Below are 21694 nucleotides of genomic sequence, written 5' to 3'. Positions count from 1 at the left end.
CAAGACGTGTGATGGAAAGAATCGTATGATTCTTTGAGGTAAATCCCTGAAGAAATGAATGAAGGTGGGCAGCTTAACAACTTTTGGCACACGGCGGCGTGGATGGAGCTGTGCCTCACAGGGACAACCCTATGTTCCACTCGGACCTGCCGAATGAGTCCCTGCAGAGCAACGCTGAAGATCACATCCTACAAGGCATGGAATAGGTAGTCTATCAAGGAGACAGCCAGCACTCCTTCCTGATTGGGTGCCCAGTTGATTGCGCTTCCTGGCGTCACTGAGCCAAGATATCCTGCGCGGCAGAGAAGCTTAGTTACGCCGCAAGCGGACCATGTAGAAGCTTAGCTACGCCGCACGCTATTTGCATGCACGGCACGGTCCGTTGGACGCTAGAGGGAGAAAGAGGTGCAGGGGTCCCCCTGGTGTTGGAAGCAATAGAATGCAGCGTAAACGGTACGGAAGTGATCCGTAAGATGTTAGAATCCCACCAAAACCAGGGCCCTGCAGATGGCTGCGTCGTCTGGCCAATCGGGGTGACAACTTCCTGTGAAAGTGGGCACTTATACGCCGCCACTTCTGACACCTGGCTTTCCCTAGGGATTCATTTATGGTATGTAAGATTCCCGCATAAGCGCATATGTAACAGTCGGGTCTGTGTCGGCCTCTGAGCGGATCCGCGGGTGCCAGTCAACCACTTTGGCGGAGTACATACGGGTATGGGATGACCTAGGCCGCGAGCGGCCGAGCTAACTTCTCGTCCGTCGTGGTATGTGGTCTTCACTGTGGCCTTTCAAATGGCCAAGGAGATAAAAAAAAAAAACCAGACATATCGGTCAACACTCCGATTAATATCCAAGGTCTTCCAACCTCTTTCGATTCTCCATCCCCGTGAAGCCCATCTACAAACCTCCTGTGCTCCTCGACTCAACATGCGGTGGTCTCTGGTAGCCTTGTGGCCCTTGCCGTCTCTCTGTCTTTTCCTCCTCGTCGGGGCCTGCCCGCAGGAAAGACATGCCGCCTATGATGTCGATCCAGGCAACTCTACCAAAGCCCTCTTCCGCAGGGTTCGAACCGGCCCAGGTGGTGGCACTGATGGCAGTACGGTAACGACTTCACAAGTCTTCTTGATAGACTCCGGCGACGGAGGCTGCGCCAGCCAAGAGGCACTGCTCGACGGATGGCTAAACGAGGCAACGGAGCTCCATGATGCGATCACGACAGCGTACGCAGACTACCAAACCAATCTCGGAGCGAGGATTCTCTGGTTCACCTTCTTCGGAATCATGCCCGGGCCCGACAACTCGGTGGACCTGAATCGTCAAGATACCGCCAATGCATGGGCGAATATTGGAGGTAGCCACCTTGCTCTTCCGTCCCTCACGCTGCAGTGCTCTCAGTTGACCATGGTTAATAGACCACCTCTCGCGCGTCACCCAGTTCCTCTCCGGAAGTGGCCTGAGAGACCCCCAGATATCGGGAGAAAATCCTCGCTTGTTCTGCTCGGGCGACGCGGGCATTCCTCAGGACTGGGGTCAGCCCATCAAGGACAAGAATGGAAACGAAGTCGTCAGCGAAAAAGACCCCGATACTGGGCTACCGGTCGCGTACCTGACGCTCAATGAGGCATTCCTGGCAATCAAGAGGCAGTGGGCAGATTCGTATCCCTTTTGGATGCCCGCGTTCAACGGCTATGCGTTTGACAACATGGACCCAACCACGATGTGCCCCGACAAGGTGATTGATGCGGACGGCAAACAGGGAGTCCGCGCCGCCTCAACCACGAAGCCATGGCCGTTGAAACACGTGGACAAGGACGATATAGAATTCGACTTGGGCCAAAGCAACAGGATCGTCATACTTTGCCCACGGGCGTTCTCCCCGCAGGTCTTGCATTCCGCTCCATCCCTTGCACAGGCCGTCTCGGCAGACAGGTACCCCGCGGCCGGCTCGTCAGATGAATCCATATATCTCGACAGACTAGTGCCTCAGAGCGCTACCTTGTACCACGAGATCTACCATCTGACCGACAACTCTAACACACCTGATACTGCTTGTATGTATTGGACTCCTCCCCCCTCCCCCCTCCCCCACTTTTTCCGTCACCATAACCTCCCCTCACCTCCAGGAGGCCGGCTACTTGCTCACGGCTTCACCGGTCCGTAGACTCCCTAGATAAGATCATTGCAGCCGGCTGCGCCGCAGGAGCTGCACTAGCGACCACCTCCCACAACCCGGAGTCATTCATTTACATGGCGATGGCGGCGTATATGCTTCTGAATGCACCCGAGGGCAAAACCCCCGTCATGTACAATGGTGCGGCCCCAATGGCTGCTCCTCCCAGGTAAAGTCAGAACATCGCGCTTCAGGTTTGGGGCTATGTTGGGGGCCTTGGTTGTCAGTCAGTTGGTGCATCTTTATTTAGGGGGCCTTCCAAGTTTTCAATTCGGACAATCGTTTCTCCGGGTGGCTTGGAGACCTGAAACATGGATAAATGTGGTTAGGTAGTGTGAATGGAGCACGTTGATGGGGTCAGAGTCTCCCACGGGTGCGAAATGCTCTCATTCTGGTGTTTGCCCGATTCCAAACCATCATTGGAAGAGCGACGTCCACGCCAAGATGAAAACTGAAGTTGACGAAGGTTGGTGGATTCTTAGGTAAGCTTGTACCCTCGACGACAGCACTAACTGATGAGTCGCGAATTTACATTGGTCGGTTTCATTGCATATCGTCTAGCTCCCGCCCCTTGTTCAGAGCGCGGGACGGACCGAGCTCTATAATAAAGCTACAACTCAAACACCACAGGCCACAGGCCACCACAAACCACAAACCACAACTCGCGGTCCTCACAGGCAGGCCGGTCCAGGACGTGCCGACGAGCTCGTGTTGGTAAACGTTCCTGGGTGGCTCGACGTGAGTGACGCTTGAGCTCTGGTCAGTGCCCGGCGCGGCAGTCCAGCGGCGCGGGTGACGCAGGCCACTTCCGGTGGATGTGACGAGCCGACTTGACTTGACTGACTGTCATGTCTGTCATGTTAGCAAGTGGGGTGACACGGGTATGACGGCAACTCCAATGGGCGCTAAACGGCCAGCAACGGCCAACAAAATGAGGGCATTTCACACTGATGGTGGTAATCGGAGCATGCGGGGAAAGCAATAGTTCGTTAGGTTTACATGGGTATTGTCGAATACGCTGCAAATGTGGGGACTCCTCTCTAGTAGGCAAAGTATCACAGATTATATCTGACAGGTATCAAGCGCCACTCGATATTGCGCTAAGTAAGGTATGGATGTGAGTCTATTTTTAACCCCACGGTGCCTAGGTGAGAAAACTGCTCGCAAGGCGCGAGTCCAACCCTCGCCTAGGTTGCAATAGACAACATTCTCCCGAGTCTTGACACCTCGACTCTGTTCTGGACTGCTCTCCGATGGCGGCGCTGCGCCTCAGGGAGTTGGCTGTGTGCCCGGTTGGTCAATCTGCCGATTACGAATGTGCGATCCTCGGTAAGGGTGCGTTTTCGGACCATCTTTCAGGTTGTGTTGCAGTACATCACTGCATCAGTCGAGTGCATCGGTGGACTACTTCCGCCTTCCCCTGCCCCTTTGAGTCAATGTTTAAGCAGGGATGAGGATCGAGCATCCAGGCTGCTGCATATGCGATTACAAAGTATATATTCCAGAGACGGGGGGGGTCCGTTGGGAGCGGTGCCCTGCTCGGTGCAGATCGGTCCTTGCGTCCTCATTGATGTCGGCTTGACTCCAACGTGGCGATCGAGTCAGTCAGTTGCTAGTCTCGATACTACCCTGCCCCCACACGGAGCACATCGGCGAACCGCCATTCCCGCATCGAAGGCCGACTTTGCTGCGAGCATCTTTTGATCGTTGGCGTCTGGGCAACAGGGCGTTCTGTCCCCCGGCCCAACCAACTGCAACTCGTGGGCGTAGTATCAGTTGCAGTACTTGGTATAAGCTGATGTGTCCATACCATCTGGCGGACGGGCATCCCGGGGAGGACTCGAGCTACAACTTGTCTAGTAACATTATCAATTCTCCTCCCTAGGTCTTCCTTCAACCTCGGGGTCAATGACAGTTCTCTTCTCTCTCATCTGTCTTCTCTGCAACCCCTTACACCCCCCTTCGCCGTCAATTTGTCTCCTCAAGCGGCCTCAGTTGTGCTGTATCATTATGGGACTACCTTCGTTGGCAGCTGCCATCTCCCTGGCAGTTGCCTGGGCTCCCCCGGGTGCTCTGGCAAGCAGCAATCAGGCCAATGGCGCGGCAAGTGCCATCATGGCCTCCATCTCGGTCAGCACCGCCTCTGGACCTATCTCAGGCATGCCGACAGACCTAGTGGGCGCCCGAGACGCTGTACTGGCTGGAAACTACACATCGCGGCTGCATCATCAGGGCAGAGACCGCTGCCCTTCTAGCTGTAGCAGCGCCGGCGTCGACACCACCGCCTGGTACGTCTATGGCAGCCTCAACCGTCTCCGAAGGGCCTGCAGCAAGACCATGCTCCTCGACTTCGCCTTGTTCAACCAGATCGACGGCACGAAGGCGCATGTCGCCATTTCTGCGTGCACGGCAGACTTGGGATCGACCACTAGCGGTACAGGCTCGTCGATTTCCGGCTCTGCTGCGACTTGTGTTGCTGAAGAGGTGCAGCAGGCCACGGCGACATCCTCTGTGCAGCTGGCGTCCTCGGGCGTTGCGTCCTCGGCGCACGCAGCGGACGTTGCGGCCGCACTGGACCAGCTGCGGGCTTATTCATCCCTAGGGGATGCAGCTTGCAACGAGACGATCAAGTATGCGTACACGGGAAACATCGCCGTAGGCGTCTACGCTGGGTCAGGGCTTGCCAACCAGGGTGTTCTCAGCTCGGTCCTCGAGAAGCTCAGCAGCCAAGTCAAGAGTGACGGGAGCGTTGCGGAGAGCCTCGTGGTCCAGATGTGTAGCAACTCGTCGGCCCGATACTCATTGGGGATCCTCGCCAACACCAAAGGCGATCTTGGCGCTGTCCAGCGCGGACTGCAGTCGTGGAAGAACGGCAGCTGCGTTGCCATGGACACAAGCGTCCCCACGTGGCAGATCGTAGCCTATCTCGCTCCAGCCCTGTTGCAAAGCGGCCTCAACTCTTCGGCCACCAACGCCACGAACAGCAGTTCGATCAACCCGGCCGCCCGGCCCAGGTGGAGCCCCGTCAAGCGAGTTGTTTCGAGTCGCGACACCACTTGCAGAACCATCCAGGTAGCAGCTGGGGACGAGTGTGCCTCGCTCGCGGCCGAATGTGGTATCACTCCAGCACAGTTCACCACGTACAACCCATCCCCGAACTTATGCTCTAGCCTGATCCCGGGCCAGCACGTCTGTTGCAGCGCCGGAACGCTCCCGGACTTCTTGCCCAAACCCGAGGCGGACGGCTACTGCTACGCCTACCTGGTCCAGACGGGCGACACATGCTCGTTCCTTGCGGCGTCCTACGATCTCACCACGGACAAAATCGAGCAGTACAACAGCAACACCTGGGGTTGGAATGGCTGCGCAAAGCTGTTCGCCGACTACTACATTTGTCTCAGCAGTGGCTATCCGCCAATGCCTGCCACAGTGCCAAACGCCGTCTGTGGACCGCAGGTCAACAACACGGCGAAGGCACCGCCAGGAGCGGACCTGAGCACATTGAACGAGTGCCCACTCAACGCATGCTGCGATGTCTGGGGCCAGTGTGGCACAACGACCGAGTTCTGCACCACCTCGCAGTCTGCCACGGGGGCTCCAGGAACGGCTGCCGATGGCGCGAATGGGTGCATCTCCAACTGCGGTACCAACATCATCGGGTCCAGCGCTCCGAGCCAGACGTACAGAATTGCTTACTTCGAGGCCTTCGACTGGCAACGCTCTTGTCTGCGCATGAGCGTCACTAGCATCGACACGTCAGCCTATACCCACATCCACTTCTCCTTCATCACGTTGAACCCTGACTTCTCTATCAATACTAACGACGTTGCCAATCAGCTCCCGCTCTTCAGGGGCATGGCTGGCGTCAAGAAGATTGTGTCCGTCGGCGGCTGGACTTTCTCTACAGATCCCGGCACCTACACCATCTTCCGCAATGCCGTCGCGTCCAACGCGAATCGCCAAACACTGGTCACAAACGTCATTAATTTTTTGAACGAGTACAACCTCGACGGCATCGACTGGGACTGGGAGTATCCCGACGAGCCCGACATCCCAGGTATTCCAGCGGGCACCGCGGCGGAGAGTATTGGCTTCTTTCTGCTGCTGGACCAACTAAAGCTGCAGATGCCAGCTGGCAAGACGGTCTCCATTACCGCACCTGCCTCATTCTGGTACCTGCAGTACTTCCCCATTCAAGCCTTAAGTCTCGTTGTCGACTACGTGGTGCTCATGACCTACGACCTACACGGGCAGTGGGATTATATCAACAAGTACGCGGATCCGGGTTGCCCTTCCTACGACCAAGGCCTTGGGAACTGTCTGCGCTCCCATGTCAACATCAGTGAGACCATCAATGCGCTGTCCATGATCACCAAGGCAGGCGTGCCGTCCAATATGATCGCCGTGGGCGTCAGCAGCTACGGCCGTTCGTTCCAGATGACCACCCCGGGCTGCTGGACCGAGCAGTGCACCTTCACTGGACCCGAGTCGGGGGCATACCCAGGACCCTGTACCAACACCGCTGGCTACATCTCCGACTACGAGATCGGCCTGATTCTTAAACAGAATCCCTCGTCGCAGGACCTCTTCGATTCCACATCCTACTCCAACGTCCTCGTCTTCAACAATACGCAGTGGGTCGCTTACATGGACGACGACAACAAGGTATTTCGCGAAGGTCTCTACCAGGGAATCGGGTTCCTCGGCACGGCGGACTGGGCCGTGGACCTTCAGTCCGATAGTGGCACTGGGGACGGTTCAGGCGACAGCGATTCATCATCCACCATCTACGTAGATCCCGGCATTTGGAACTCACCGACACCGCTAGTGACTGCCCTTCCATGTGCGACGCTCGTTTGGCCGCCCCTGCCACTGCACAGTACAACGACCATCGCTTTTGATCCCTGGACTACGACTATCTCGTACTCCAGTCTTACGACGCTCACAAGCACCTTAGCTGGTGGCGCTTTAACGACGTATCCGGACTACGTCTACGTGTCGTGGCTCACGGTGCTGACGATTCCTCCTGGTGCGTCCTAATGCCCCTGTCCCACCGCTCCGAGAATGGGTAGTGTACTGACGCTAACGCAATGCAATGCAACCAGTGGTAACTACAGAGATTGCTGTCTGGGGTATCTCCCTCGCTTGTGGCGCCACAGGCGGTTCCATCGTCTTGAGTAGTTCCGTACAGCCACCGCCTTTCACTGTTGTCATCACCCCGTAAGTAGACTTGCAGAGTGGCACCCTTCCGTGCTACCCCCGGGATGAGCGGGCGGCTCACTTAACTAAATCTGCTCTGCTTCCTCCAGGGTGATCAGTGGCACCACTTCCATCATCGGGGCCACCAAGACAACGACAAGCTCGGCGGCCCCTGTTATCTGGGGCTCCATCACCTACACCCCGCCCGTAGAAACAGAGACTCTCGGTGGACTCACCACCATCATCGGCGGGCGCACCCAGCCCCCTACAGTCGTAACCGTCACGCCCAATCCACATCCCACAACGACACCCAGCACGACAGACCCTGTCCTCAACCCCAAGAAGACTTCCTGGACATCTGGGAAACCGGCTAGTCCCACCAACACAGGGGGCTGCCCTGGGTGTGGCAAGACTTGTAGGCACTGCCGTTGCTCCTCCTATACGGACTGCCCAGCGCTAACCCAGCCCTCGCCATCTAGGTCACTTGTTCTGCGATCCCGGCTGCCCCGGGTGCCCCCCTGGAGTATTCGGCTCCGATGGCGGCGGTGAAGACGGCGATAATGACGACGATCGCGACGAGGATCCAACAGCCACGTACACGGGCATATACAACATCCTGACCGACGACGTGTACCCGACGGTCCTGATCGCGGCGAACATTGCCAGCTCGCTGGACTCCGTAATCAATTCCTTAGTCCAGTCCGTCTTCACCACCAGCACCCCGCCGCCCCCGCCACCTCCCACCTCGACGCAAGGGCCTCCGCCTCCGCCTACGCCGACGGCCGACTGCATATTCCTCGACGCGTACTTCTTCCTCGTCTTCGACGTCTTCAACATTGCAGGGTGGGGCGGCGACGACGGCGCCGCCCTGAAAACCCAGGAGTCAGGGTGCGGCGGCTTGTCGGGCTGGACCGAGAAATCCCCCACCGAATTCATCTTCGACCTGACCTATTTCATCAAGGCCGGGTGCGTAGAGCGCGCCATCGTCTCGGCGGGCGGGCCGAAGATCCAGTGCCAGTTCGAGGGCACCGTCGACAGCAAGAAGGCCCGGGAAGCGGGCAGCACGTCGCTGCGGGCGAGGCTGGACGTCCCGCGCGGCTTGAACGGCACGAAGCTCCCGCCCGACTTCCCGCCGTACACGAACGAGGAGCTCCAGGAGATTGCCGAGTTCTACAGGAGTACTCAGCCTACTACGGCGCCACACACGGGTTATGTGCCCATGACCTGGGAGGCGACTAGTCCGACGCCACAGCCCACGGAAACTCTTCCACGGCTGTTCAGGCGTGGCTTGTAGATGGTCCTTTCATATGACATGTAGTGGAGCTGGGTTTCGCTTGCATGAGGTCACTTTTCTGGGGCTTCATGACTGAGGGAATTGGTGGTCTTGGGGGGGGGGGGAGAGGGGGAAGGGGTTTCATCGACAGATGGAGGGAACAAGGTGGAGGGCCGGCTGATACCTAGCTTTTCCCCCTCCTTGTGTAGATTTTCCCGGGAGTCTTTCCGTCTTCCGAGGCCACTCCTTCCAAGTAGTATTTGAATAGGGTCGTTGGCCGAAGAAGAGTCTGTAGGTGTTGTTTGCGAATGGTCACAAGTCCAACTCCAAGTTCCCATCTCTTCTGTCACCATATCTAGTCAGGAGCTGTGAGCAATTCTAGGTGATCCCAAGCTGCGGCCGCAATTAGCTATGACGTGGTTTAATCCTACTGTAGTATTATGGTTGGAATTTGATCGGGAAGTTTTCACAAAGGGGTACATCTACCCGCTCGGGGTCTGCTGGAGAATATGAGTTTCGGGCAGCCTGCGATTACGATGTGCGGTCTCGACATACCCGTGGACTGCGTGAGCGTCTACGCCGATGAGGCTGTACCAAGATCTCCCAAATCGTTCTTTCGCCTCTTTAGCTAACTTCAAAGGTTTTCGCAGGTATGGCTTCAATTTTACACCTGGTATCGGCCAGCGAAAAATCCTGTAAGAGCCAGGCACTGCAAAAGTAGGTAGAGACTTATTAGCAAGGCTGACTGCTTTTTGCTTAATCACTGACTTTTACAAGCAACTTGATTAGCATTTTTCACTGCATGTTAATAAGAGGCATACTTCCTTGCTTATATAGAGGAGTATAGAGGTTGCTCGTATTATGCAGCGTTGGCGTTGCGATGCAAGGCACGCAGCGCATGTGTAGTGGCATTTAAATGGCAGTGGTCAATTCTTCTGAGACCTCTGTAGTAAGCGCTGAAAGGTAGTTGGTTTTAGCGGTAGTATAAGTCTATATATGCTGAAAATTAGTGAGCTTTAGTGAGTTCGTTGCGGTAAATTCTGCCAGCTGTAAATGCCCAGGATTTGAAAAGGGGTCATACTAGTTCAAAGTCACGTGGATTGGTGCAGATGGATGCCCAAAACAATGCCCCCATTGCTCAGCGTAGCTCAGGTTAAGGCGGCAACTGCTTAGTTCCGAAGAAGTAAAGGGAAATTCTTAGTGACGAGATTAGGTAGGGTCATGTTCTAGCTGATATAGTGAGCCCCTCAATGCGTAAATCCTGCTAAACTTGGTGGTACTTTCATGGCAACTCCTCATCAGGACCACCGAGTGTAGCTATTTCTAAAAACAACAGGCTACAGCAACAACCCCTGGGACCTGAGATGCGAAGCAGAGACCCAAGCCTATGTGCATGGTGAGATTGCAAAGCTGGACGAGGAGACTAGAAGACGAATCTACGTTCCGCGAGTTTTCAGCTTCATCGAAGCCGAGTTTGACGGGTTCACCTATGGGATGATAGTGATGGAATACGTGGCAGGGGTGCCTGTGAGTCGTATCGTGAGGGCACTCGAGCGTTCGGATGATGAAGCAGGGAAGGAGGAGAAGGTTTCTTTGTTCAAGGGCAGGGTCGTCGATGCTATCTGCTTCTTACTTTCACTTCAACCATCGCCTGAAACCACTCCAGGACCTGTTGGCGGTGGCCGAATCTTGCATTTCATATTCGGACGGGACAACCCTGAAGCCCCCCGGGAGTTTGACGATGTAGAGGATCTCCAGACTTACATCAATGAGGAGAACAAGAAGGTATATACATGCCCCACCGCGGAGTGTGAAGAGTGCTGACAATGTCAACAAACAGACCAACCCAGGGCTACCACCGGCCAATTTTATCCCCGAGGGCCTCAAACTCTGCTATTGCGACCTCAATTTCGACAACTTCATAATGGAGGACGGGAGTGACCACTCAAGTGGGATCATTGTTATAGACTTTGAGCACACCAGCTGGCTTCCTTATAGCTTCTTAATATGGGAGTTGTGGGTTAAGAGGCAATTTCATCTGGAAGAGCGCATCAGCTCTCGAAGTCAGTTGCAGGTTAATCGGGAGAATATTTATGCACTTCATGAGGTACGTATGCGGAATCGTTATAATTAGGTGAGGCAGAGAGTATAGATCAAAATGTTCTGTCTTTCAAAGGGGTGGGTAGTGGCCTCAACACATTGGTGTATTCCCAAAATACAGGTTGACATAGGTAATATTGATATATTCCACCTTTCGCGATCCCAAAGTAATAATCGAGTGTATTTATGTAGTGGTTGTAGAGCCCCGGCACCTCGTAGTCCCCGATAACTCATTGACGGCCAACCCCGTTTACAAACACAGCACATTGCCGGTCTAGAATCTTCAAGGGGGTGTGGGGATGGTACCACATGCAGGTTCGAAAAAAAGGGTACCCCACCAACGCATAGGTATCAAAGGACGGTCCTACGCGACTCTGATAACGAAAGAAGGAAACACGAATCCTCGAAGCCGGACTTGCTTGGCGATATTCAGCGGATCTACTCTGGATACCCGCATTCCAATGAGTCGAGTCTCGACTGACCGACGATCTGCAGCCAGGCCATGGCTGACGCCAAAGAAACAATCGTCATCATAGGTTCGGGCTCCCCCCCCCACCTCCCCTTCCTCCTTGGTCTTCCGATTTTCGAGCAAACCACAAACTAACCCCTCGACCACAGGCGGCGGCGTCATTGGATGCTGTACAGCATATTACCTGACCCGACACCCGTCCTACGACCCCACGCGACACTCCATCACCCTCATCGAGGCCACGCGCCTCGCCTCGGGCGCCTCAGGCAAGGCCGGCGGCCTCCTCGCCCAGTGGGCCTACCCCGCCAGCCTGGTGCCGCTCAGCTTCGACCTCCACCGCGAGCTGGCCGCCGACCACGATGGCGCGACCGCCTGGGGATACCGGCCGATCCGGTGCGGGAAGCTGACCGCCCACGACCGCAGCCTGCCCAACCCCGCCGACGCACGGGGCGATGACAAGCCCGCCGGCGGCCTGGCGGCGTGGGCGGTCCGGCAGCTGAATGCGTGGAACCCGCTAGGGAAGCAGCGCGAGGTGCAGAAGGTCGAGAAATACCTCGCCCCGGTGGAGAATCTGCCGGAAGATCTGGACTGGTTCAGGAAGGAATGCGTGACCAAGTACGAGGACATCGCGCCGGCGGCCGCCAGTGAGACGGCGCAGGTGAACCCGTACCAGTTTACAAACGCCATGGCGCGCCTGGCGGAGGAGCGTGGCGTGAAGATACTAGTCAACAGCCCCGTGGAGGAGCTGATATACGACGACGACGACGACGATAACGACGACAACTCGATGGGTAGCGGGGCAACCCCGCACGGAGGAGCCGGTAGGATACGCAGGGTCAAAGCCGTGTCCTACGTCGACAAGGCAACCGCGCAAGCGGTAACAATCCCCGCAACGACCATCATCCTCGCCGCGGGGCCGTGGACCCCGGTCCTGTTTCCCATGCTGCCCATGTCCGCCATCCGCGCCCACAGCGTGACGATCCGCCCGCGCCGACCCCTGGCAGCCTACTGCCTCTTCACCGAGCTCACCGTCCCCCACAACCCCGACCCGTCGCCGGACGAGCGCCGCGACCCCGACCCCGCCCGGCAGCAACAACAGCGGCCCCGCCAGACCAACGGCAACCACCACGCCCGCCCGGCAGCCGGCACGCGCCTCATCTCCCCGGAGGTATACACGCGGCCCAACAACGAAGTCTACATCGCCGGCGAGGGCGACAGCCGGGCGCCCCTGCCGGCGACGACGGACGAGGTGGAGGTCGACCGGGCGGCGTGCCAGACGCTGGTCGACGCGCTGTCGTCCATCTCGGACGAGCTGCGCGACGCCGTCGTCACGGGCCGCCGCGCCTGCTACCTGCCCACCGTCGACCTGCCCAGCGGCGGGCCGCTCGTGGGGCCGTCGTGGGTCGCGGGCCTGCTGCTCGCCACGGGCCACAGCTGCTGGGGGATCCATAACGCGCCGGCCACGGGGAAGCTGGTTGCCGAGATGGTCTTTGATGGGCGGGCGCTGAGCGCTGATATTGATGCGTTGGATCCGCAGCTTGCGGTTTAGGGGTTTGGCTTCTGGGTTTAGGGTCGGTCCCCTCGTCTGCTTTGAGAGGGGCCCGAGAGCGGTTGGGTGGGAAAAGCGGGGGGTGGATAGGGAGGGGGGGAGGACGTGGGGAGGAAAGTCTAGAGGATACGGGGTAGGATGACTCTTTCCAGCGCAATGTTAATGCCATTAATGTAAGGTAGGCAGGTACCTAGGTAGGTAGGTAGGTTGGTAGGCAGGGAGGTATACAGATTACAAAAACCCCCAGCCCACCAACAAAAGAACAACGCCGAGTTAGTTTGCTTGGATCCATGCAGTATAGAGCTTTACGCCCGCCCAGTTAAAATAACTTTCCCTCTCCACCGTGTTGCTTTTCCCTTTTCCCTGTTATCTTCTTTTCCGTTCTTTTGTTTATATAGATTTCTCCTCTCCACCCCCCCGCCAAAAAGAAAATTGCTCACGTCCCAAACCTCCGACTCCCCTGCCTCGACAGCCTCCCGTGCGCCGGCAAGCCCGCGCCCCCGCCCGCGCCCTCGAGGTCGTCGTTGTCCAGCAGCTGGGGCCCGAACTGGACCAGCACAACCACGTCGGCGAGGCCCACGGCGACGGCGTTGCGGGCGACGCGGCACGCCGGGCCGGGCTTGCTGGCCAGCAGGCCCGTCGTCAGGCTGTGCCTGCTCCGCACCCCCCGCGCCGTCATCGTCCAGGCCTCCCACCTATCGCCCTGTTCGGCGGCTGTCTGGGAGGAGTGGGAGGGGGAGGATGAGTGTCGCGCCGCCTTCCTATGGGCCAGCCTGCCGCCATTCTCGCCCGTGTGGACGGGTAGCCTAAACGCCGTCCCGCCCGTAGTTGCGGTGGTAGAACTCGCGCAACCCGACGACGACGCCGTCGCCGCCTCGCGCCTGCGCACGCCGGCGACGCCGTTGGCGCCCGTGGCCTCCCAGACGCCCGGGTCGGGCACGACGTGCACGGCTTCGGCCGCCCTGACGAAGCCGTGGCAGCGGCGCTCGCGGACGTCGCGCTCCGAGCGCAGGCAGATGAGGCCTGTCCTGTACGGCTCCGGGTTGTGCTCCGCGCTGACCGTCGTCATCACCAGGTCGCCGTCGCCGCCGTCGCCCTTCTCCGTGTAGGCGATGGAGAAGGAGGCCACGGCCGTCGAGCCGCAGTAGACGCAGGACTGGGGCGGCGAGTGGAAGGCGCGCAGGGTCGAGAACTTTAGGGGGCGGGGGTGGAAGGAGTAGATCTGGACGCCTGTGATACGCGTTAGCATCTTTGTCTATGGGGTCTCCTTTTGACGGCCCATGGACAAACTTACCTGTGAACAGATCCAGAAGATGCAGGTCCGACTTCTCTTCGTTGTACGCCATCCCCACTCCCTTGAGCGATGGGATTACCGAGAAGCGCAACCCCTGACCCGAGGTCGGCGATGTAAGGTTTAGAGAGGCCAGGGGGAGAGGTCGTGTCGACCACCAGCCGTCCCGGTTGACCGAGATGAAGATGCCGTCTTGCTCCGTCAAGATGATCAGGCGGGCCGGCATGCGTGGGCTGGAACCAATGTGCGCGGAGAGGACCTTGCTGTTGCAGAGCTTTGCCTGGATTACCTGCGCAGTGTCGATATTGATGTCGACCAAGGCGCCGTTCTCCAGCACGATGAGAAGGTGGGTTGTTATGGTGGAGAACTTGCCGACCGTTGGAACCCTGGCAAAGACGCAGGATGCTATGCGCGAGTCGGTGGTTGTCGCGAGTGCGAAAGACTGGTTTTGTCGGTTCCACACGGCAACGTGGTGGTCCTGGGAACATATCGCTATCCACTCGGCCCTGCTGTCTATCGACACCATGGTGATGGGCCAGTGCACGCCTAGCGAGGGCGTATACGGTATGATTGTGCTACTGGGCGTGACGAATTCCAGGTCCCAAAGTCGGACCTCCCGATCGAAGCCGACCGACACGAGAAAACGCCTCGAGTCTGACGCAAGTAAAAAGACATCGAGCGTGTGCGCTTGGGAGAGACATCTGACGGATGAGATATCTGTCGACTCCCCAGACATGTCCAGCTCGTCGCCGCCATCCGGGGAGAGGAAGGCCTCCCAGAGCGCGAGGGCCGTGACTAATACAATAGAGAATATGGCCGTCGGAATCCACAGCCATCTATCTGAAAGGACCGCCGTGATCTGTCGGGTCCAGATATCGTCGACTGTTGATGCGTTGACGCCCGTAGCTTCGAGCACGATAGCCAGCGGATCGTGGATTTGAGCTACGACTATCGACGACTGCAAGCCTGCAAGCCTCATAATCGCTCCGAGTGTGTCTACATCTTGCATACGGAGCCAACTCAAGGTGTCGGCCACAGGCCAAAGGCGGTCAGCATTGCGCAATGGAAACCCGGGAAAAGCTTCCCGGTTCAATCTCAGAAGTCGACCAAACTTCAGTGTGCTTCTGAGGTCAATAAAGTGGGCGGCCAGGATGCACACAAATAGGCCGATTATCACCAAACCAGCCGTGAGTCTCGAAACGGCGGTTTCTGGCGACGACCGGTGAGATAACGCAGTTTTCGTGTTTCCGTTCTGAAGGCTCTGTGCCACATTCGACTTCTCTGTGCCGGAAAAGGTTTCCTCGAGGCTGATACTGCGGACGTTGAGTGATGAAACGGCAACGAACAGGGTGGAAAAGACAAGAAGGTCGAATGTGACTACAACGATGGCGTAGTAACCAAACGAGGCAAGCCCCAGGGGGGTGACTGAGGACAAGACCAAGAAGATGACGGCGTTTCGAGCGGCGTTGATGAAGGGTGTAGTCCCCAGGCGTTTATGCGCATTGGAAATCAGCATCACTCTGGAGTTGCCAGAGGACTTCTCGATTTCGTCGATGAACTGAAGACTATCCAAGTTTAGCAAAATATCTAACATGGGGCGTAGTCTGGGGAGTATTCACCTATTCCCAAAGCACTGCGCGAAGGCAATGAGCGGGTATGCCTTCCATGGTACTGTCAAGAGGTCAATTCCAACCACGGACGCCACAGCGAAGGCCAGGGTTGTCGACGCGAAGACCTATAACACAGATGGTTAGATCCAAGATAGAAAACTTGAACGGCGCAACCCCCGCAAGTTGGTACCCTGTATGGACTCACCTGCGCAACGACGGCAACCAACTGGGCCAGTTTGCTCCTGAATCTCGCCACGCCCCGCAATGCCCGTGTAACATATACCGCCGCCGCAGTATAGAGGGCATAGAAGGCGATATCGTCCCAAGCCGTGGCCTTGCGAGCCAGTATCATAACGATGCGACTTGTCGTCCCGTCGCTCGGTTGGCGGACGACAACATCAAGGTCCTCCGCCAGTCCCGCGACATTCCTACTCCACACCTCCCCGGCACTCGATCCCGGCGTATAAAACAAGCTGACCACAATCCCACCAGCCCCAACGACCCTCCGGCCAACCACGACGGGCGCCGCCAGGGTAGCCAGCGGGCGCAGGGCCAGGTCCGCCGGCGACCGCGCATGCACCGCCTGGCAGGCATCCACCCCGTCAGCCGAGGCGTTCAAGCCCGACAATATCGACAGCACGAACGAGGCCGGGCCATCATCATCACCACCGTCACCCGGCGTCGCCGTCGTCATCGTGGCGGTTGTGGTTGTGAGGATATCCCTAAGCAGCCGCTCCTGCACCCCCTCGGCGCCACTCAGCGCGCCCCTCCCCAGCGCGTCCGCGCCGCCGTCGGCGTATATCCACGCCTGCCTGACCTCGACGTCGATCTCGGGGGCATGATGATGATGATCCGGGGCATCAACCACATCGACGGACCTCCATGTGTCGTCGTCGGCCGCCCATCCGCCGCCGCCGCCGCCTCCTCGAAGGGCCCTGGAGGTTCCGTGCCGGGCGACGAGGACGGGGAGGGACAGCGCCGTCAGCGCGAGGGCGAGGGCCGCCGTGGCGAGGGGGTGGCGGGCCGCGAGCGGGAGGCCGTGGGATGATGATGTCTTGCGAAGCTTCTGATTTTTGGGGGGCACGGGTCCTGTTAGCTAGCTACGGGGGATGAGCTTTAGGGGGGAGGGGAAAGCTAGGAATGGGGGGCCAGCAGGATGGGAGGGAGGGAAGTGGGAATCGTTGCGTACATGCCTTGCGTGCCCGCATCTCGCCTCGATAGAAGGATGACGATATTCCATAGTACACGCGGGAGCTGAATCGCGCGAGGCGCGCGCAAGATCGTGCAGATCCCCTTTCTCAGCTTCCAGGTTCTTGTGACGGGGACGCTAAAATAGTGGGCGGCCAAGGCAGGGCGGAGCTAGTTATCTAAATTCCGGCATTTCGCCTGAAGGTGGCTGGCTGTGATTGGACAATTCGGTGCTCTTCAACCACCATGCCCCGCTTTATGAATTACATACTATGCCACGATCCTGAGCAAGCTTTGTGAAAGTCGCGTGCGTCGCGTGCGTCGCGCAAAGCGAGTGTTTCGTCTAGCACCCGTTTCCATGGTATGTACCCGTACTTACCTGTATCCGTAGTTGTATCTGCATCCGTAGCCGTGTAAACATCAATATCGTCATTCTCAGCCATCATCCCTGTCCTCCCGTATGCCAACAAGCCACTCGAACACGTCCACACACAAGCCTGACACATTCTCAACGGCCGTCTCGTCCAAACCAAGAACATCTCCCTCACCATCCCCGCGCATGGATATCCGCAGCAGACCGCCCACCTTCTCGCACAGTCCCCTATACCCGCCACGCAGCTCCTTCTCCCCGAATAGCACACGGAGGAACTGGTACAGCGCCACGACCTCGAGCGTCCCCAGCAGCCCGTCCCTGGCGTCCGGCAACGCCTCCACCTGAACGGCCAGCGCCTGCACGGCCCTGTCTCCCTCTTGTCCATCTAGCCTGTCGATCGCGATAGCGCACCGAAGGGCCAGAGCCAGGTCCCTGGGTATGGCCGGCAGGCCCCTCGGCTTCGACGGCGCCTGCTCGGAATCGGCCGAGACGAACGGCTGAGACAACGACGACGCAAGCAGGGCCTGGAAGGCGACCGAGATGTTCCGCCGCTGGTCCTTCTCGGGCAAGATAAGGGCACGAGCCACGAGTGTCCGGGCCCATCCGGCGGAGCCGGGCGGCGCTAGTCTGAGGGCGGCATCGAGGTCCGGCTTGATCTCATCCGCGCTTTCCACTGCCGGGAACAAGGCGAGAGCATTGCACAGAAGTGCCGACGAGCGCCACGCGGCGAGCAGGTCAAGCGGCGACACGACGGCGTTGTCGCGGACGATGGCATCCACCCAGTCCTCGGGAGAGGCTGCATTCTTTGGGTCGCAAGGAGGACCGACAGCAGCAAGCTCGGATGCCCTTTGGACCACCTCGTCAACGAAGACGTCGTCAGCATCGTGATCCAGCATCTCCGCCAGGTATGACGGTAGCGGCTGGTCGCCGTCGCTTTTTGACGACTCCGCTGACGCCTTTCTCAGGGCTCTCGCTCGTTCCCACAGGCTCCGAGAGGACCCTGCCAGCAGCCCTTTGAGCGGCTTGGACCACCACTCCTCGGCCAATTCCGAAAGTACCCGGGCATGCATCGCACGGAGCATCAGCCGGTACGGTGTCTCAGGGAGCGACCCGGCCCCCAGGAACGTCAGTAGCGTGCGGCCGAACGTGGCATTGTCATCGCCGCCCGTGAGCTGAGCATCCACCACCGTGTCCCACGCCCTCGCACTCCCTTCGGCGGCATCCTCGTCTGTCACCCCCCTATGTCTGGAGAAGATGACGTCCATGTTCCAGCTGTGCAGTGCTAAATTCAGCACCTGCCGCAGAACCGCAGCGCAGAGTTCAAGTCTGCGGGAGGGGACCCAGATCGTCTGGGTTGCAGTGAGGAATGCGTCCCTCCGGACCTCCTGGATGTTGGCGAGGCTCGACGGGGCCGCTTCCGTTTGAGCCTCGCGTACCTCGGTTACCTTGGGTGGCGGAGGTTTTGGCGCAAGAGCATCGAAAACCCAGGGTAAAAAGATGTAGACAACGGCACTGACGAGGAGAACCCCTCGCAATACCGACAAGCCGGCCTCCATATGCGCGGAATTTGTAAGCAAGGACAGGTGGTGGCTGTGAAAGGAGCGCGTGATATATGCGAGGAGGTCTGCCGGGAGCGCAAACAGGCCCCTCCCCGAGGGCATATCGTTGCTCTGCTCGGGGGTGTTGAATCCCTGCGTCGCCAGCATGCCGGCCAGGCCACCGACCATCACCTTACTGACTGCACCTCCCGTGGAACGGCGGCTGTCTGCTGTCTTCACCGTAAGCTGCACGTTGAGCTTCCCCAGCACCATGACCTGTTTCTTCAGGGTGCTGTTCTCCTCGGTGAGCCTCTTGTTACACGCCTGGAGTTCGATGATGTAATCTTTCGCCTTAGATAAGACTATTCCTTTGGTGACTGACTGGCCGGCCGCCCCTCTCTCGCCGCCGTTCTTGTCCAGATTTTGTAGAGATGGGATATGGTCGCGCAGAGTGGCGATCATGTCCTTGAGTCTGTTGCGGTAGCGTTTCTCGACGGTATTGTGTGCTAACCCCCTCTGTGGTAGTGGGGGTTGTGGGGAGCCCTCCTCGTCGAAGGGATCGAGCTTTCGTTTCTTGGAAGGTAGTGCCACATTCTTGGCCCGCGACGCAGGGGGTTCGGATTCTGGGCTTGAGCTATGGCCGAAACTCGAAGGGGTCTGCGCTGTGGGCTGAGGCGCTTCCGGGATGGTTTGGAGCTGGGCAAAGCCAGCCGAGCCATTCTCGCTGGGAGTCATCAAAAACTCCGTGGCGGCAAATGGGAAGCCACCGAGGTCTCTTGTAGACAAAGTTGAGAATAGGGGAGGCTCCGATAGCCCATCCGTTTCTGGGGTATCGGACGATCCGAAGGGGAACGGGCCATATAGCTGGGGATCTGCATGCCGTTAGCGATCTGATGTGACGAGGCGTACACTAGGGTGGCCAGGGTATTCTTTTAGCAGTGTAAGTAATGTGTATGATTATGTAAATACCTAACTGGGGGAACAGGGTAAGCGGCTCGGCAGCCGGGTTTTGAGCCTCGTCCATGTCGATCCAGTCCTTCCACTCGTCCCAACCATTGATGTTGGTGAAGCCATTGTCTATCGAGCTGGGAGTTTGCGCCGCAGAAGTGCCTCCGGTGACGGGAGACACGGTGGAGAAGGTGCTGTCTGGGTTTCGGCTATGCGTAGACGTCGAAGTGCTGAGTGTAGGGTGCCCGCGAAATTGGTAGTCAGGATCTACCGCGGCGCTGAAATCGTTTAAGAATTCCTGTTGGGGATGGGGATGGTGTTAACATTTGAGTGTCGTAGCCAATGCATGAATGCTTGCATTGCACCAACCTGACTGTCGGGGAAGCTCTCGTCCATTCCCGAAGAGTTCCTGGACCCCTGTAGATGGTCCGCGTCGTAAGAGAGGGTTTTGCTGGACTGCGGCCTCACGAGCCAACGGATCCTGGGAGTTTATATCAACACGTATTGTGACGCAAGAGTGGGCCGATGATCAAGATTCACGCCCAGAAAAAAGGCGATGGCCCCACCCTTCCGGGACTTGGCGCTAGCGGGCGGAATAGCCCCGCTTGGTGGAAGTCTGGTTGCCGACATGCAACAAACGGGGCATTGGGGGACGAGATGAATTGACCAATGTCATGAAATGATCAAAAATATAATTTGAGGGGAGAGTAGCCTTGCATTATCCAAAAACAACTGTGGCGGGAGGAGAGCCATCCAATTGATTAAACTAAGCCGGTCACCTACAAGACCGTCTTGAAAGGTAAATACGCTCCCGCTCACTGACGAATACGCGAATCTGAAACCAGGAAACAGTAATTACTTCATAAAAATGGTCTTCATGGCAGGTACACAGAGATCTGGAGACCGCCCGAATACGGCAGGGTCGAGGTCTTGAACCCGTTCTCAGGATTTCGGATGTAGTCGAGAAACTCCTTGTACAACGCCTTCGCCATGACGGTGTTGTCAGCGATGACGATGGAGCCGCGCCTGAGCCGGGGCCGAATGATCTCGAGCGTGGGCAAGGCCAAGGGAGTCCAGACTGAGGAAAGCCGTTAGCAACTTCGGGATCTCTGGTGGGAAAGGAATGTGGATCAATGCATACTATCGAGGAGCAGGAGATCAATTGTCTCGGGCATGCCCTCCTCAACCTGAAGTGTCTCCAGCAGGTTGCCCTCGCGCAGCTCAATCCAGGGCTCGACCTCGTCCCCGGCCTCCTTCCAGTGCGCCCTGGCCCTGGCCGCCTTGGTGGGCTCCTTCTCCGTCGCGATGACCTTGCCGGTTCCGGGCCGGGCCCCCGGGGCAAGCTCACGGTTGGCGTCGGTGACGTTCTGTCCCACAGCCAGGGCGAGGTAGATGGTCGAGACGCCGAAACTGGTGCCGGCCTCGACGATATTCCTGGCGCCGATGCTCCGGGCGAGCAGGTACATGAGCTGGCACTTGTCGGCCTCGAGGCTGACGAACTTGTCACGCATGTGGTCGTCGCTGGCGGCGGACCATGTCTCGTTGAAGAGGTAGAAGCGGGCGAGGCGGGTGATGTAGAAGAAGATCTGCGAGATGGATTTCTCCTGGGCTTCGGACTCCTGGTGCAGCTTCTGGAGGAGGTTGTGCACACGATCGCTCGCGACGACGCTTCGGGTTGACTCTTCCATTTCGAGTTTTGGGCCTGTGTGGCTAACAATACTAAACTGGAGAAAATAATAGGATTCGAATCTCGATGGGGGTCCAGGAACCCCAAACTTATACCAGTACCGAGCGTTGAGTCACACCGGTCGTCGTGACAGAATCGGAGGAAGTATAGCCCGCCTGAGCTGAAATGGCGGGCGCGGAATTGCGGGCGGGGACCCCGGCTCGGAGTCGGCTTTACCCCGGTTTTACGAGGTAATTGACTTCTGGGGGTGTTTGTTTCCAACGCTAAACCATTTACACCATGGCATAGGTAAGTAGC

At 57.9% G+C, this 21694-nt stretch overlaps 5 protein-coding genes across 5 annotated transcripts; 4 read left to right on the top strand and 1 right to left on the bottom strand.

Annotated features, from left to right (window-relative positions):
* The first annotated feature begins 701 nt into the window (after positions 1-701).
* Positions 702-2543, top strand: QBC33DRAFT_542490 (uncharacterized protein). Its single transcript, XM_060428275.1, has 3 exons — positions 702-1353; positions 1415-2053; positions 2164-2543. Exons 1-3 carry the CDS (start codon positions 795-797, stop codon positions 2343-2345), a joined length of 1380 nt encoding a protein of 459 aa, XP_060282526.1. The 5' UTR covers positions 702-794; the 3' UTR covers positions 2346-2543.
* Positions 2544-4182: 1639 nt separating this feature from the next.
* QBC33DRAFT_516211 (killer toxin subunits alpha/beta) lies at positions 4183-8665 on the top strand (the record flags this gene model as incomplete). The annotated part of the gene is made up of 4 exons (XM_060426135.1): positions 4183-7201; positions 7278-7392; positions 7482-7786; positions 7851-8665. The coding sequence occupies 4 exons, from the start codon at positions 4183-4185 to the stop codon at positions 8663-8665; spliced, it is 4254 nt and encodes a 1417-aa protein (XP_060282525.1).
* A 1625-nt stretch (positions 8666-10290) lies between these two features.
* On the top strand, positions 10291-11142 carry QBC33DRAFT_542482 (uncharacterized protein; the record flags this gene model as incomplete). The annotated part of the gene is made up of 1 exon (XM_060428274.1): positions 10291-11142. A coding segment is annotated over exon 1 (362 nt), but the record flags the coding sequence as incomplete, so codon positions are not given.
* Positions 11086-12856, top strand: QBC33DRAFT_494212 (FAD dependent oxidoreductase). The gene is made up of 2 exons (XM_060425519.1): positions 11086-11280; positions 11363-12856. Exons 1-2 carry the CDS (start codon positions 11247-11249, stop codon positions 12760-12762), a joined length of 1434 nt encoding a protein of 477 aa, XP_060282523.1. The 5' UTR covers positions 11086-11246; the 3' UTR covers positions 12763-12856.
* On the bottom strand, positions 12837-21528 carry QBC33DRAFT_620711 (uncharacterized protein). The gene is made up of 14 exons (XM_060432770.1): positions 20852-21528; positions 20599-20788; positions 20494-20545; positions 20080-20166; positions 19732-20008; positions 19672-19691; positions 17437-19626; positions 17231-17248; positions 17123-17194; positions 16853-16990; positions 15869-16759; positions 15673-15788; positions 14057-15618; positions 12837-13992 (listed from the first exon to the last, which is right to left on the bottom strand). The coding sequence occupies exons 1-14, from the start codon at positions 21396-21398 to the stop codon at positions 13199-13201; spliced, it is 6954 nt and encodes a 2317-aa protein (XP_060282522.1). The 5' UTR covers positions 21399-21528; the 3' UTR covers positions 12837-13198.
* Between the last annotated feature and the right edge of the window lie 166 nt (positions 21529-21694).

The sequence above is a fragment of the Phialemonium atrogriseum genome (assembly GCF_030411735.1).
Source record: "Phialemonium atrogriseum strain 8032-3 unplaced genomic scaffold QBC33scaffold_16, whole genome shotgun sequence".
In the NCBI taxonomy this organism is placed as follows: Eukaryota; Fungi; Ascomycota; class Sordariomycetes; order Cephalothecales; family Cephalothecaceae; genus Phialemonium; species Phialemonium atrogriseum.
Note: the sequence above shows the minus strand (reverse complement) of the source record. Positions and strands in the feature narration are given on the sequence as shown.

Coding starts and splice junctions, on each gene's coding strand:
- QBC33DRAFT_542490 (XM_060428275.1), top strand. CDS start 795: ATGGCCAAGGAGATAAAAAAAAAAAACCAGACATATCGGTCAACACTC. Junction 1,354..1,414: donor TGCATGGGCGAATATTGGAG/GTAGCCACCTTG, acceptor CATGGTTAATAG/ACCACCTCTCGCGCGTCACC. Junction 2,054..2,163: donor TAACACACCTGATACTGCTT/GTATGTATTGGA, acceptor ACCGGTCCGTAG/ACTCCCTAGATAAGATCATT.
- QBC33DRAFT_494212 (XM_060425519.1), top strand. CDS start 11,247: ATGGCTGACGCCAAAGAAACAATCGTCATCATAG. Junction 11,281..11,362: donor AGAAACAATCGTCATCATAG/GTTCGGGCTCCC, acceptor CCTCGACCACAG/GCGGCGGCGTCATTGGATGC.
- QBC33DRAFT_620711 (XM_060432770.1), bottom strand. CDS start 21,398: ATGGAAGAGTCAACCCGAAGCGTCGTCGCGAGCGATCGTGTGCACAAC. Junction 20,009..20,079: donor AGAGCTTCCCCGACAGTCAG/GTTGGTGCAATG, acceptor CATCCCCAACAG/GAATTCTTAAACGATTTCAG. Junction 15,619..15,672: donor GCGCAGTGCTTTGGGAATAG/GTGAATACTCCC, acceptor AAACTTGGATAG/TCTTCAGTTCATCGACGAAA.